This window comes from Anabrus simplex, chromosome 1, assembly GCF_040414725.1.
Source record: "Anabrus simplex isolate iqAnaSimp1 chromosome 1, ASM4041472v1, whole genome shotgun sequence".
NCBI classification, from domain to species: domain Eukaryota; kingdom Metazoa; phylum Arthropoda; class Insecta; order Orthoptera; family Tettigoniidae; genus Anabrus; species Anabrus simplex.
Window position 1 is genome coordinate 389,597,362 of NC_090265.1, and position 14,057 is coordinate 389,611,418.

Here is a 14,057-nt window from a genome sequence, read left to right on the forward strand (position 1 = left end):
TCCACTTATAAGTGGTTACATAAATATATTAATACTTAATATTTTCGGGACATGTTTCGCCCCTAATTTAGGGCATCTTCAGCCTAAAATACAACCTTAAAAAGTTACACATAATATTAAAAGAGAAGCTAAAAGATAAGCCTTGTGAGCCTTTATTACTAAAAATTGGTACACTTAATGTGAATAATACATTGATACATTAATAAAACATGTTACTGGAGCATTGTCTATGGTAATTCTGAAATTAATGAGTCTGAGACTAAAACTTCTTCTTATAAAATTATGTGGTACTAATAAAATTGGTTTCTTTTTATAAAAATTGGCTGTTATTTTACCTAATGTGATACTGCGTATATTGCCAACAAAATAGAGGCGTTAACACAAGTACACAAAAGTATGTCATGCAAACAACGTGTTCAGAGCCGCTGTTAATGTCGTAAACATGAGGATAAAAGTAATGAGGAAACAGAAGCGTCAGTTGATTATCGTCAAAAATGTAATCCTTTATACTGGTAATATTGTAGGGAACCTTTGCCAAGAGATAACAGTAGTATTCTGGAATAATGTTCTCTGTAAGAGAAGGAAAGAACGTCTTAAAAAGGGTAAACACACGGAGAGAATCCATTGACTTTGATTAGAATAGATGAGGACTTACTTGTTTTTTGTAAGCTGTTACACATTATCTTCCGTTGTGTTAGTAACTGCCATTCTGTTGGCTCTGTTTCTCGTATTGTATCTGTGCTCCAGAGGCGGTAGTGAACCCGGAGGGGAAGGGATTGAGGAGTGTGGAAGGGAGGAGAGGATGGGTGGAGCTCACTGTGCTGAGGTTGATGAAGGGGTGGAGTTTTCAAATTTGATGGAATTAGGCCTACTATTTGAAGATATGGAAGGAGCTTTAGAGTATAAAGAATTAAATGTATTAGGGATCCTAACTTTATCTGAACTATCCGTATTTAATAATTCAGGCATTAATTCATGTAATATACTTTTAAAATCCATGACGTCATTAAGATTCTGATCCTTATTATACGTCTGGTCTAAATGAATATATAAACTTTCTAGTTTATTTAACATTCTTCCTTTTCCTATATTTCTAATTATCGCTAGATCTTTCTCTATGGATTCAAATCGGTGGCCAGTCTCTCTCATTTGCAAGCTCATCGCTGAGTACTTTCTGTGCTTTGCCGCGTTAACATGTTCCATATATCTTCTCATAAAGGCTCTTCCAGTTTGTCAAACATATGAATAATTACATTGTGAACATTTAAGTCTACATACTCCCGATCCCAAATAACGACTTTTGTCATAATTAATTTTATTATGATTAAAGAATATGGATTGGTTTGTGTTAGTAGTTCTAAATGCTATATTAAAATTATGTTTTTTGAATATGTTAGCAATCTGGTGAATAGCTGGGTTGTTATAAGTAAATGTAGCAAACTCGGTCTTTTTGAGTTGAACGGCTGGAGGGTTGGGGTGGGAGGAGTCTACAGCATAGGGCTGGAGATGTTGCCCTTTCCCTTTCTTTCACCAGCTAGTCAATCTGCCGATTGAGCTCATAGTGCCCACACCCGCAAGACCTGCATCTAAAATAAGTCAATTTAATTTTCAACGTTGGATTCTCAGCCCGTCGTGTTGCCTTTAGAACCATTACATTTTAGTTCTTTTCTTTTTTCCTGCAGACAAATGAAAAAGTCCAAATAAACCTGGCAGGCTTCATCTACAAATAATAGAATTACTTTCCGTTAAGATATTGTAATGGATAAGCAGACGGTCTCAACACCAAGTGGTGGGACTACAAAAGACCATTAATAATGTCACATTTAAATACAATGGATCAGCAATCAATAAGCAGTATTTTAATATATCACATACAGACATTTTAGAGAGTTGAGACATAATATGAAATTTTAACATTGTTGTATTGTTGTATTGTCATTTTATCCGCAATCTGTTAGCACCTAATTCATCTTAAATAAGGTCTTTAATGCATGTAATTTTATTCCATAAGCTGAAGAAGAGAATGTAATTTTCTCGAAGAGAGAGAGAGTGTGACAAATTTTGGTGAATAAAGTCAGAACGGTCAATCCGGCAACGCTGGTGACACGCAACGCTCCACTTGCTACCAACGTTCTTCAGTTGAGTATCGTGTATGGGCCGTGTAAGACCTGTTTGACACAGTGCATGTTTAGTGCGTTGGTTACGAACTGGAACATGAATGACGAAAAGATCAGTGTACAGTTTTGCTTTAAGCTTGGCAAGACACTGAAAGAAATGCATGCGATGCTGGTACATGTTTATGAAGATCAACCACTGTCCTTGAAGTGTGTGTACGAGTGGTTCGCCTGTTTTTGATGAGGCCAGGAAAGTGTTTCTGACAACCCGCGTAGCGGAAGACCGGTGACCGTCAGTGACGAAAACATTGAGAAGGTGAGGACATCAATCACGAACGATCGGCGATTAACTGTGCGCATGATAGTGGATGAACTGCAGATTTACCGTGAATCCATGCGACAAATCCTTACCCAGAAGTTAGGGAAGAGGAAAACGTGTTCTCATCTTGTGCCACATCACTTGACGGACGATCAGAAGCAGGCACGTTTAGAGGCTTCACAGGATTTTGTCGAAACGGCAGATGCAACACCAAAGTTATTGAACTGTATTGCCACTGAGGATGAAACCTGGTGCCTCAGGTTTGACCCTGAAACGAAAAGGGCAAAGCATGGATGGCGTTCTCCGGGATCCCCTTGTCGGAAAAAGGTCAGAGCCGAAAAGTCGCTCATCAAAACGATGCTCATCACCTTTTTCGATAGTCAAGGCATTATCCGCGAGGAATTTCTATCTGAGAGAGCGATGTTGAATGCTGCCCGGTACATTGAAATTTTGACCTGTTTCGGGACACTCTACGCAGGGTACAACCCCAGTACGCACAACAAGGTTCATGGTTTTTTGTCCATGACAACACTGGCCCACACACAGCCAATATCGTCAAACAGTTTATGGCAAAAGAGGGGGTGGTGCAACTTGAACATCCCCCATACTCGCCAGATCTCAATCCTTCAGACTTCTTCCTATTCCCACGACTCAACCTTGCTTTGAAAGAAAAGAGATTTGATGATTTTCCTGACATCTAACGAAACGTGACGAGGGTTTGAACACCATCCCAAAGGAAGCCTTCTTGCAAAGTTTCCAGGACATGTATTGCCGATCTCAGCAGTGCATATTTATGGGAGGGGACTATTTCAAAAGACAGTAAGGTCACTGTCATGCATTGTTCATCTATGTTGATAGTACAGAAACTGAGCTCGATAGCTGCAGTCGCTTAAGTGCAGCCAGTATCCAGTAATCGGGATACCAGGCAAATGCCGGGGCTGTACCTTAATTAAGGCCATGGCCACTTCCTTCCACTTCCTAGGCCTTTCCTATCCCATCGTCACCAAAAGACCTATCTGTGTCGGTGCGACATAAAACAAATAGAAAAAAATTAGTACAGGATTATTTTATTGTCACAGGTTTTATAATACATGCTGAATTGTATTGACAAGGCAGAACCTGGACACAATTAACAGTAACACATGATATAGTTTGATTAATCGGAGAGGAAATGTAGTACAGAACTATTTAAAATAGTTATATTTGAATCCGCCTTGTCAATACACTTATTGATGAAAGAAAACTATTTATTTATCCATACATGTTTCGGGAAGTCAACCATTCCCTTCATCAGTGGTCAGAACAAAGAATAAAAACAATATAACACTATCTTTTGTTTTTACAATTCAAATAAGTATTGTGTCCTAATTCACCATATCAGTGAATAAAAAAACTTGCGTAATAATATGAATGTAATTAATACATAAAATTTTGTTGAACTGAATGAGAATACTTATATGGAGTCTTGGTTGTAGGCGGCTCCACATCGTTTCCATAAATAAATTAGCCCTCATGGATAACAGGTTTATTAACACAGACACCACATACAGTTTTACACTTTTGCATATGAAATAAATTGCGATACATTGATTATACTGAGAGACAGAGACATGATGCTCATGCTCATACGCACTCCACGCCGCCGAATGACGCTAGTTCAAGAAGAGACACCCTGGTGCAATGTTGCATCGTGCACAAGGGTGCGTTCTGTATGTGGGGCGAGTTCATTCTTCCTGATGCCGCCACACTTACATAAATTTAATATCATCAAGTTTTTCTTTTTTTCTTCTTTTGTTTCTTAAATGATCATATGCTAGTCTATACAGTGGGTTATGTTCTGCAATTCTTTCATTTAAACTTGATTCAAAATTATTTTTCTGTGTAAGATAAATTTCTAAATTTTCCAAAACGGTCATTAATTTTCCCTTTTTGGCTGAATGTATTAATTCCATGTCATTAGAAATATCTGTAAATTTATGATTCTTTTTAACCATATGTTCTCCCATTGCCGAATATCTTTTATGTTTGACTGCATTAACATGTTAAGGCGGATTCAAATATAACTATTTTAAATAGTTCTATAATACATTTCAGACTAGTCAATACGGATCAATCAACCAAATTAACCTGTCATGGTTAAGTTTATCAACAGTAATTGGAGAAGACTCAGAAAAAAAACTACGAAAATGAGCAGATAACAATGAATTACAGTTAGACACAGAGAAGACTGAGAACATGATGTTCAGGAAGGGAGGATATGTATCCTTGGAACAGAGAATGTTTTTCAAACATAAACCCCTACAAACTTAAACAGTTTTAAATATCAAGGCTTGACTCTACAAACAACGGGATTCACATAAGACTGTGAGCTGCAGCAACAACAAAAGCTATATTAGACTTCAGAGCCATAACTAGATTATCCCCGAATTCTGCCATGGCTCCCTTTGATGCGAAAATCGTTCCAATACTTGCATATAAAATGGAGATGATCTGGGATAAATTAAGTATTAGAAACCTCTGAACATTAGGAAAGGTAAGAGCAAGATGCCTGAAGGCCGCCTTTGCCATATTTAAGTACACCTGTTCAAGACTGGTATAGGAGCTTGCTGAGAAGCCCTTCCTAATGGAGGACTTAAGATTAAAGTTTGTTTTGCCTTCCACGACCAACTGGAAGAGGGTACTGAAGACAGGACATTGAAAAAAAAGAGATAAATCTGGATGGATAGACTTGTAATTGACAGAGGCCATGATGAACAGAGCATGGATGGACGTGAACCAGAACTTACAATGCTTTGTGAATTCCCTGGCTGTGCATGCCTCCCACCACAAAATGGTTGGTATGTGTGGATGTTGACGAGGTAGGAGTACCTTTAGATGTAGGGCTGTTTTGTCATCTGTTATGAAGAAAAAATAAGGCATCACTGACTTGTATGATTGACTGTGAAATTAAATAGGTGATAGGGAAAATGTACTAATCCTCCTCCTCCTCCTCCTCCTCCTCCTCCTATATCTTGTAGTAACTTTTCTGCTGTTTTTCTTCCAAAACTATGTGTTGCCCACAATCATTCCATTCCTTTCACAAAACTCAAGTAGTATCTCTCCTTCATTCCTTTTCCCATATCCATATAGTCAGCTTGCTTCCTCCTTTCCTTGTCTTCCGTTTCCCACCTGTGCATTTAAGTCTCGCATTATAATTATTTCCGCATCAGTTATCTCCTTTTTGAGTTTCTCCAGGAATTCCTCAATATCCTCCTCTTTGTTCCCCATCTGTAGTGCATACACTTTAATTAAGACCTTCACTTCATTCCTCATTCTCAGTCTAATTTTCATTATCCTGTCACTGAGATAGTCTACCATATCTACCTAAGCTCAGTGGACATACAATTAGTCACCCCTGGAGAAATCATTACAAGCATCATTTAATATCGTGTAACTCCGCCTCTGGACTTGATAACCAGATTCTGTTAGGAAGTGAATCCACAAGGTTGTGCAGTTATGTCTCTTCCAGGTTAAGCCACTCACTGAGGATTTGTTTGCATAATTCCATCAAATTGCAGGGATGCTGATGTTGGCATTTTACCTGCTGTTCCAACATGTCCTATAGATTTTCAATGGAGTTCAAGTTAGGTAATTTTACAGGCCAATCAAGATGTATTAGGGTGGGGAAGTGTTCAGAAAACCAGTCACATATGTGTCCAGGCAAATGAACTTTGCTGTTGTCATCTTGAAGAATCGGGGTATCGTTAGCGTACTCGTGCAGATATTGAGTGAAAGGAAACACCTGATCATCCAGAATGTTTAAATAAACTTGCCAATTAATGCTAGTGTCACAGTAAGCGGCCCCAATCCATGATACGAAAAACACCCACGAAACATCACGTACTCACCTCCAGTTAGAACCTGACCTTGTACACATCCAGGATGAAATGCTTTATTTGGGCTTCAGTGCACTCGATGACATGCATCATTGGAATACAGGCAAAAACATGATTCGTCAGACCACATTACATTCCGCCATTCAGCTACTGTTCATGTTCGATGATTTCTAGCCCATTGAAGACTCGCAGCTTTTTTTGTGCCTGTGTGAGCAATGGCCTCTGTCTGGTTTGGAAGCAATTTTGATTCACAAACCATAAAACACTTCTCCGATCCCTCTGTCAGGTTCTTTTTTCTGACCAAATTCTGGCGTCATGTTTCGTGGTCGCGTATAGTACACCACTGCTTGTAGACACGTTGAAAAGTCCGCTGCTAAACACCAACAGATTCAGCAACTTCACGCACCATGTTGCCATGGCCGCGGCCAAACACGATTGCTTCTTTTTGCCACTATCACATCCTTACATCTACCCATGTTGACGTACACTGTCCGCTTGAAACATCAATGTTTCACTGATTGCTACTGCCTTACGCCCACGTAGAGGCAGTGCGCATGCGGTTGAGCATGGGACTCCAGTTCCCCCAGTACCCAAGGAACTGCATGTCACCTGTTAGGTATGCCGTAACCTTTTCTAAGTCTTGTTTAGAGTTGCCACTCCCTGAGGCATTTTATATGTACTTCCAGGTGTATCCATAAGCTGCTCCTCAGGAGTACAGACACCTTCACTGAAGTGCAGACGTTGCTGACAGGAGAAAGTTCTTCCGTTTTATCTGCCATTGGGACTGGGGTCTTCTTCCACCATCTAAACCATTGACCATGTTCATCTTTCTGGTGAATTTATGTGTCATTTCCTCCACAAAGGCTTCACCTGGCCTCCAAAGGGAGGACTCGTCTGCCTGCAGCTGTTGTTTCCCCCTGTGGATGTCAAGTTTGATGATGGCCACTTGACCCTCAGCCAGACAGTTACAGGTAATACTGTCTACTGTCACATACAGTAGCAGGATGATCCTAATCTGACCTGTAGGGAAGATGTACTACTGAGATAAAAAATTATAAACGATGCATAAAAAATACATGGAAACTCCAACGACCTCATATGAGGTCCTCATACACAAGAGGGTTAAATGTACAAATTGTCGTAAACCCATGATAGTCTAGGCATCGGGAAGGACATCCTTCTGTAAAACTTGTTCCTATTCCTTATATGCAACCCAAATCCACAGATAGCACCCATGACACTGCCAGAGTGTGGGGAAAAGCTGTGGAGGAAGAAAGGAAAGAAAGTTGTTGTTGTTGTTGTTATTATTATTATTGTTGTTATTATTATTATATTATTGTTGTTGTTATTATTATTATTATTATTATTATTATTATTATTATTATTATTATTATTATTATTATTATTATTATTTAATAAGATTTTGTAATAATTTGCCAATTTGTTCTTTTTATTCCTACTCTGTTTTGCAAGTTTGTAACAGATGGCTTGGTTAAATGTCATACAGTCATTGAATGGCCTGTCACATCTCTCTATGATGCTAGTGGCTAGTGTGCCCAATGCCATACCAAGGCAAAACACTGGTAATTTAACAATTGAAAAAGCATAAGGGGCCACGATATACATGAATACAGACTTACACGAGATAGAATTTCAATTAGTTCACTTTCTGTGAGAAGTGTGTCACGCAGGCTATTAATGTCACTTGATTTACCATGCTTCTGTCTGGGAATATTATTCTTATCTCAGATGTCAGAGAGATTGTTCATGAGATAGGAAATTCTTCTTACCACTTCTCAGTTGATGTAAACTCTGGCAAGATACAATATACTTTGAGTGAATTTGATTTAATGACATTGTGCTACTTGTAAATTTCCTCTCAGTTGAATTAATCTATTTCTGTTCTACTTTATAAAATGACAGGTATTGAGCGTATATTGCATCATCGTATGGAAATGATCGAGGCACATGTTGTGGACTGGGCCCTGGGTGAGGCTATGGCTTTTGGTTCCTTACTGAAGGAGGGTATTCATGTACGGCTCAGTGGACAGGATGTTGAAAGAGGAACTTTCAGGTAAGGAAAGACATTTTTTAAATACATTCTTACAGTTAAAGAAATCATGACTAAAAACGCATTTAGTAAATAGTTACATAGGGCATGAGATTAACGTTACATCTGTTGATCTGTTCTTCGAGATTTATATGTGAAGGATTTCAGTATTTATATCCAATGTGACCTATGTCAAATTTTATTAGTAGATATTATTAGGTTCTGTGTTTCCCTTCAGTAGTCTGTTATACTTTTTGTACAATCTTAAACTGGTTTGTCCACTATAAAATTCAAAGCATTCAGTGAATTTCAGTATAACACTAGCACAATAGTACATGCCTGTGGGCAGGATGTTATTTCTGATTATTCTGTAAAGGTTCAGTTCTTTGGTTTTATTATTGTCCTGAGGCTAAATAATCAAATTATTTGACCTAGCTTTCTGTATTTTCATTGGAATAGTATATTTTGACTTACGAGACCCATTCAAGAAACCAAAAATCAAAACCAAACTCTGAAAGTATTGTGTAAATGCAAAGTCTTGGTGGTTTCTTATAAGTTCTGCTGTATAATGGTATCCTTCCTAACTAATTAGCCATTTGCTGCACATTTCTAAAACAATTTACGTTCAGGAGCTGTTAGTTTGCAAATGTGCTGACTAGAGATTGGAATTTTTCGTTCAGTTGGAAGTGCAGAAAACAGGATCTTAAAATTGGAAATTTGGTGTTATCAAGTGAACTTTTTGGTGTTTTCAAAATCTAGCTCTTAAAATACATTTCAGAAAAAAACTAATGTTTTCTGTAGACAAGTAATGGCACCTATCAAATGAAACATTGTTGGAATATGAGAAAAAGCATTCACAATTTGCATTTGCACATGGCATTCTTATTGCTTTTATCAGAGATTGTTCAAAATCAGTGTATTCGATACTAATTTCATGTAATAAAAACTTTAAAAAAATATAATATGTATATTTTATTAAAGCACCACAATTGTAACATTGTAAATGTACCTTGTCCTTTTCCAGCATGATTATTACATTAAAATACAGTATCTGAAATATTAGTTTTGGCCTTTCAATATAATCATAAGGAAACTTACTCATGTCGTCAATAACCTTTATATACAGAGAAGTTGGATACATTGTGAATCAGGTATATGAGCGTTAGAGGGTTGGTCTTGCTGATAAATAATTTGAAAGAAATAATTCGGTATCTCGTGCTGTTGTCATTTTATCAGCTGCTGGAGTTAGCCAATCAGATTGCTTCGCGGACGAATTCAAACCCTTGAGAACACCAGTCGAAGAAAAATTTTGCCAGGGGTGGGTGGGAGTTTGAACATGAATCTCCAGGTAGAATCGTGCTTTAGCATGTACGCTACGGTGACACTAACTGAACCCCACAGTGTGTTTGTGTTTGATGCTGATTTCTCGGCATCCTTAGCTGCTAGGCGATTGTTCCTTTATGGAAACCTGGCATGTGTACAGTGGACTTGGACTTGCACTGCAAAGCAAGCTTAGTCAGTGTCGACATCGCCATTTATAATACCAATATAAATGGTCCGTTATTGGACATTATAAATTTTCCAGCTAACTCATTCCTGGTTGCCAGCGTTTCGCCCCCGTGTGCTACGCTGGGTTCATCAGTTGGTACCTAACACACCTACCAAGACGCATGGCTAGTGCATACCATGGAGGTGTGCTAGGTACCAACTGATGAACCCAGCCTAGTACATGGGGGCGAAGTGCTGGCAACCAGGAACGAGTTAGCTGGAAAATTTATAATGTCCAATAACGGACCATTTATATTGGTATTATAAATTTACTCATTCGGAACAAATATTTCAAATTCCCTATTGGAATCAACATCTATATCATCTGATGGCCAAGCAAGCATCAATTTTTGGTAGTGAGACAAAGTCTCTCACAGTGCATTGGCACTGTCGGTGGCTACAATTAGCCTATGCAGTGGCCTCCATGGTATGCACTAGCCATGCGTCTTGGTAGGTGTGCTAGGTACCAACTGATGAGCCCAGCCTAGCACAACGGGGGCGAAACGCTGGCAACCAGGAATGAGTTAGCTGGAAAATTTATAATGTCCAATAACGGACCATTTATATTGGTATTATAAATTTACTCATTCGGAACAAATATTTCAGATTCCCTATTGCAATCAACATCTATATCATCGCCATTTATTTCCATGCAGAGATTATTCGTAACTTCTTGAAATACTGAGGTATAAGTTACTGTATAAACGATCTGTCCTGATTATGTAATGGGGCTTTTCTAGTCGACTGTTCCACTCTCCCTATGCTGACTTATTTGTTTAAGCATTATATATAACCAAGCTCGATAATTGCAGTCGCTTAAGTGTGGCCAGTATCCAGTATTCGGGAGATAGTAGGTTCGAATCCCACTGTCGGCAGCCCTGAAAATGGTTTTCCGTGGTTTCAGAATTTCACACCTGGCAAATGCTGGGGCTGTACCTTAATTAAGGCCACGGCCGCTTCCTTCCCACTCCTAGCCCTTCCTTGTCCCATCGTCACCATAAGACCTATCTGTGTCGGTGTGACGTAAAGCAACTAGCAAGAAAAAAGCATTATATATAGCACTTAACTGTGTTTGTTTCCTTCTAGTCCCCAGTGTCCCTCACCCAAGTTTTTCTATCATACTTGTCACACTACTTCTAGGATGGGAATCATTAAGCACGAATCTTGCAGCCTTTCGCTGTACCATCGCAAGTTCCTTAATGAGTCCTGTTTGGTAAGGATCCCATACTGCTGCTCCATATTCCAGAACTGGCCTAATGAGTGATATATAGCCCTGCACCTTTGCCTGGGAACTACTGCCCTTTAGCACCCTCATCACGAAGTGCAAGGACTAGTGTGCTTTAGAGATGACACTTCCTACGTGGGTCTACCATTTTAGATCTCTCTTTAAGTGGATTCCAAGGTACTTGCACGAGTCCTTCTCTACCAGTGTGTCCAATCCAAGACAATATTAGAAGTCCCCTTATCTGTGTTTCTTTCCCATGCTTATAAGACTGCATTTTTGATAATTTGTTTTCATTTTGTTATCGACTGTCCACTTATGGAGTATATTTATATCAGCTAGTAATAACCTATTATCGGTAGCATTCTGTATTTTTATGTATATTATGCAGTCATCCGCAAAGAATCTGCATTCACTTAGAATTTCGTTCGGCAGTTGGTTGATAAACGTCGTAAATAGGAGTGCTCCTATAACACTGCTCTGTACTACTCCCGACGTTATAGATACTTCATCGGAGTATCAAGTATCAAGCGATACTTCCTACCTTTACCCTCTGCGTGCAGTCTGTCAAAAATTCCCAGATCCTCAGAACCACCCTTTAACACTTTCAACACTATGCCCGTATGGGATACGGGCGCGCTGCTTTCCTGCTTCTGGACGGCGCCCGTATATAATATACGGGCGTAATTTTCTCGTGTGTTTATATCCAGCTACACGTATCACGTACGGTTCCCGTCCCTTGGTTGGAGGTAATAGTTCATCTAGTGACCAGTAGAATGCAGCAGTTTTCGGGAATTTCGAAATACGATAAACAGGGTATTTTCTCCTTGCCGTGACCTCTACCGAAGCACTCGGTGTGCCGTGTGCTGCGCGCGCCAAATTTGTCACGCTGTCAGCTGTGTTACTGTGTAAACATGTCTTCACGCCGGCTCAATGATAGTGATATTTTATCGGGATAAGCGGGTTCAGAGCTGGATGAAAGTGATTACAACCCTGCTTACGAACCGGATAACATATCAAGCGATAGTTCAGGTAAGATTTTTATTTATTACGTCACTTTGGAACGTAAGTGTTTAGCTGTATTATTTTACTCCGAATACAAATGATAGAAATACTTCGCCTAGAAATTTGGGTTTATCTTTTTCGTTTAGACGAAGAGACGCAGGCTGATGAATGGTCAGAAACAGATGACCAACTACAGCCACCTGTCTTCCAGTCGGCATCTGGTTCTACTCAGTTTTGCGCGGGGAGTGATGAAATGGATTGTTTCAGTAAAATTTTTTAGTGACGATGTGATCAAAAATATAAAAACAGAAACTAACAGATATGCAGGTACGACAATTGCGGCAATGAAACGTCAGGGCAAACTGAAGGAAAATTCCATGTGGCACCGGTGGTCTGCAGTAAAACTTCACAAAATTTATTGGTTTTTGGCAACAATTTTGCATATGTGTGAAAGCTACTCGTTATTGCAAGCTATGCTCAGACAGGGGCAAGAAGGAAAGTGGTAAGCATGTCAGAAAAGAGAGTAGATGGTGGTGCAAGGACTGTGTATAGTCCAATGTTTTCAGGACTACCATACGAAAACGAACTATTCCTAAAATAGGTAAATATTTTATTCCACTGCATTTGTGTTTATTTGTGGCCTAAGTAGTCAAATTAAATGATTATTTTTTATTGTTTGAGCAAGCTTATTGTTATAACCTCAATGTAAATTTTGTTCTCTACTATTTTTTTCATGTTTATCATAAGACTAGTATAATTAAATTACTTCAGATATTCACTTGTTGATTAACATATTCATTTTGGACGGTTGACACCTTCATATGATACAAAAATTAGGCATGTAATATGTTTCGCTGTTCCATAATAATGCGTTAAATTTAGCAAAAAGACCCAGTTCACAGCCAGGATCCATGTTAAAATATGGTAGTGTTGAAAGTGTTAATCCATGTATCTCTTTGAAAAAGGTGCATTTTTGTAGCGATAATAAGAACAAGTGTCACTGTCATTGTTTTAAGAAAGTAAGGCAGATGTTTTAAAAATTAAGTCTTATTTTCAAAAGATAAAGCAAGATAATTGTGTAGAAGTCTACCATTGTATTGTATTGTATTGTATTGTATTGTATTGTAATAGATCTTAGTGTGAGGGAAGATATTAAGACAAGTGGATGAATCCAGAGTGAACGTAATAGAAAAGGAGAATCGTGAAGAGGGATACTTATGCACAATACGGCAATTTAATAGATATCAGTGGCAAGCAGGATGATATTACAAGTATGTAACTTGTTGATCCAAACATTTTAAAAGAATATGAAATTGTTTACAAAGCTTATTAGTGTGAATGTGGATGGTTAATCTGAATTGATGTTTAGAAAATTAATGGGATAAACTTTTAATTTGTTGAAGGAATTGTGTAAGTGGTGCAACAAGGAGTTTAACTGTGCGAATTATGAAAGTTCTTTTATAATGGGAAGAAGTTTTGAAAGGTGAAGATATTGAAATCAAAGTATATTTTGTTATTAAGCCGGATTGCCAGTTGACCAGCTCTATAGCTGCAGTCGCTTAAGTGCGGGCAGTATCCAGTATTATTTATAATTTATAATTTATAAATTGATTGGTGGATAAACACTTTTCTTATCTATACAGTATCCAGTAATCGGGAGATAGTGGGTTCGAGCCCCACTGTCGGCAGCCCTGAAGATGGTTTTCTGTGGTTTCCCATTTTCACACCAGGCAAATGCCGGGGCTGTACCTTAATTAAGGCCACGGCCGCTTCCTTCCACTTCCTAGACCTTTCCTGTCCCATCGTCACCATAAGACATATCTGTGTCGGTGCGACGTTAAGCAAAATAAGGAAAAAAAAAAAAAAAGGATTGCCAGTTGAAACTTTTTTAAAAAGATCGTAAAAGAAAGAAGGATAGAAGATT

The 14,057-nt window shown here is 38.6% G+C and overlaps 1 protein-coding gene across 1 annotated transcript in view; it reads left to right on the top strand.

The window, feature by feature from the left end:
* LOC136866433 (2-oxoglutarate dehydrogenase complex component E1) overlaps positions 1–14,057 on the top strand; it is a 250,108-nt gene that overhangs the window by 160,432 nt on the left and 75,619 nt on the right. The window contains exon 12 of the mRNA XM_068226528.1: positions 8,232–8,382. Coding sequence (XP_068082629.1) covers positions 8,232–8,382 — 151 coding nt within the window. The remainder of the gene's footprint in view (positions 1–8,231; positions 8,383–14,057) is intronic.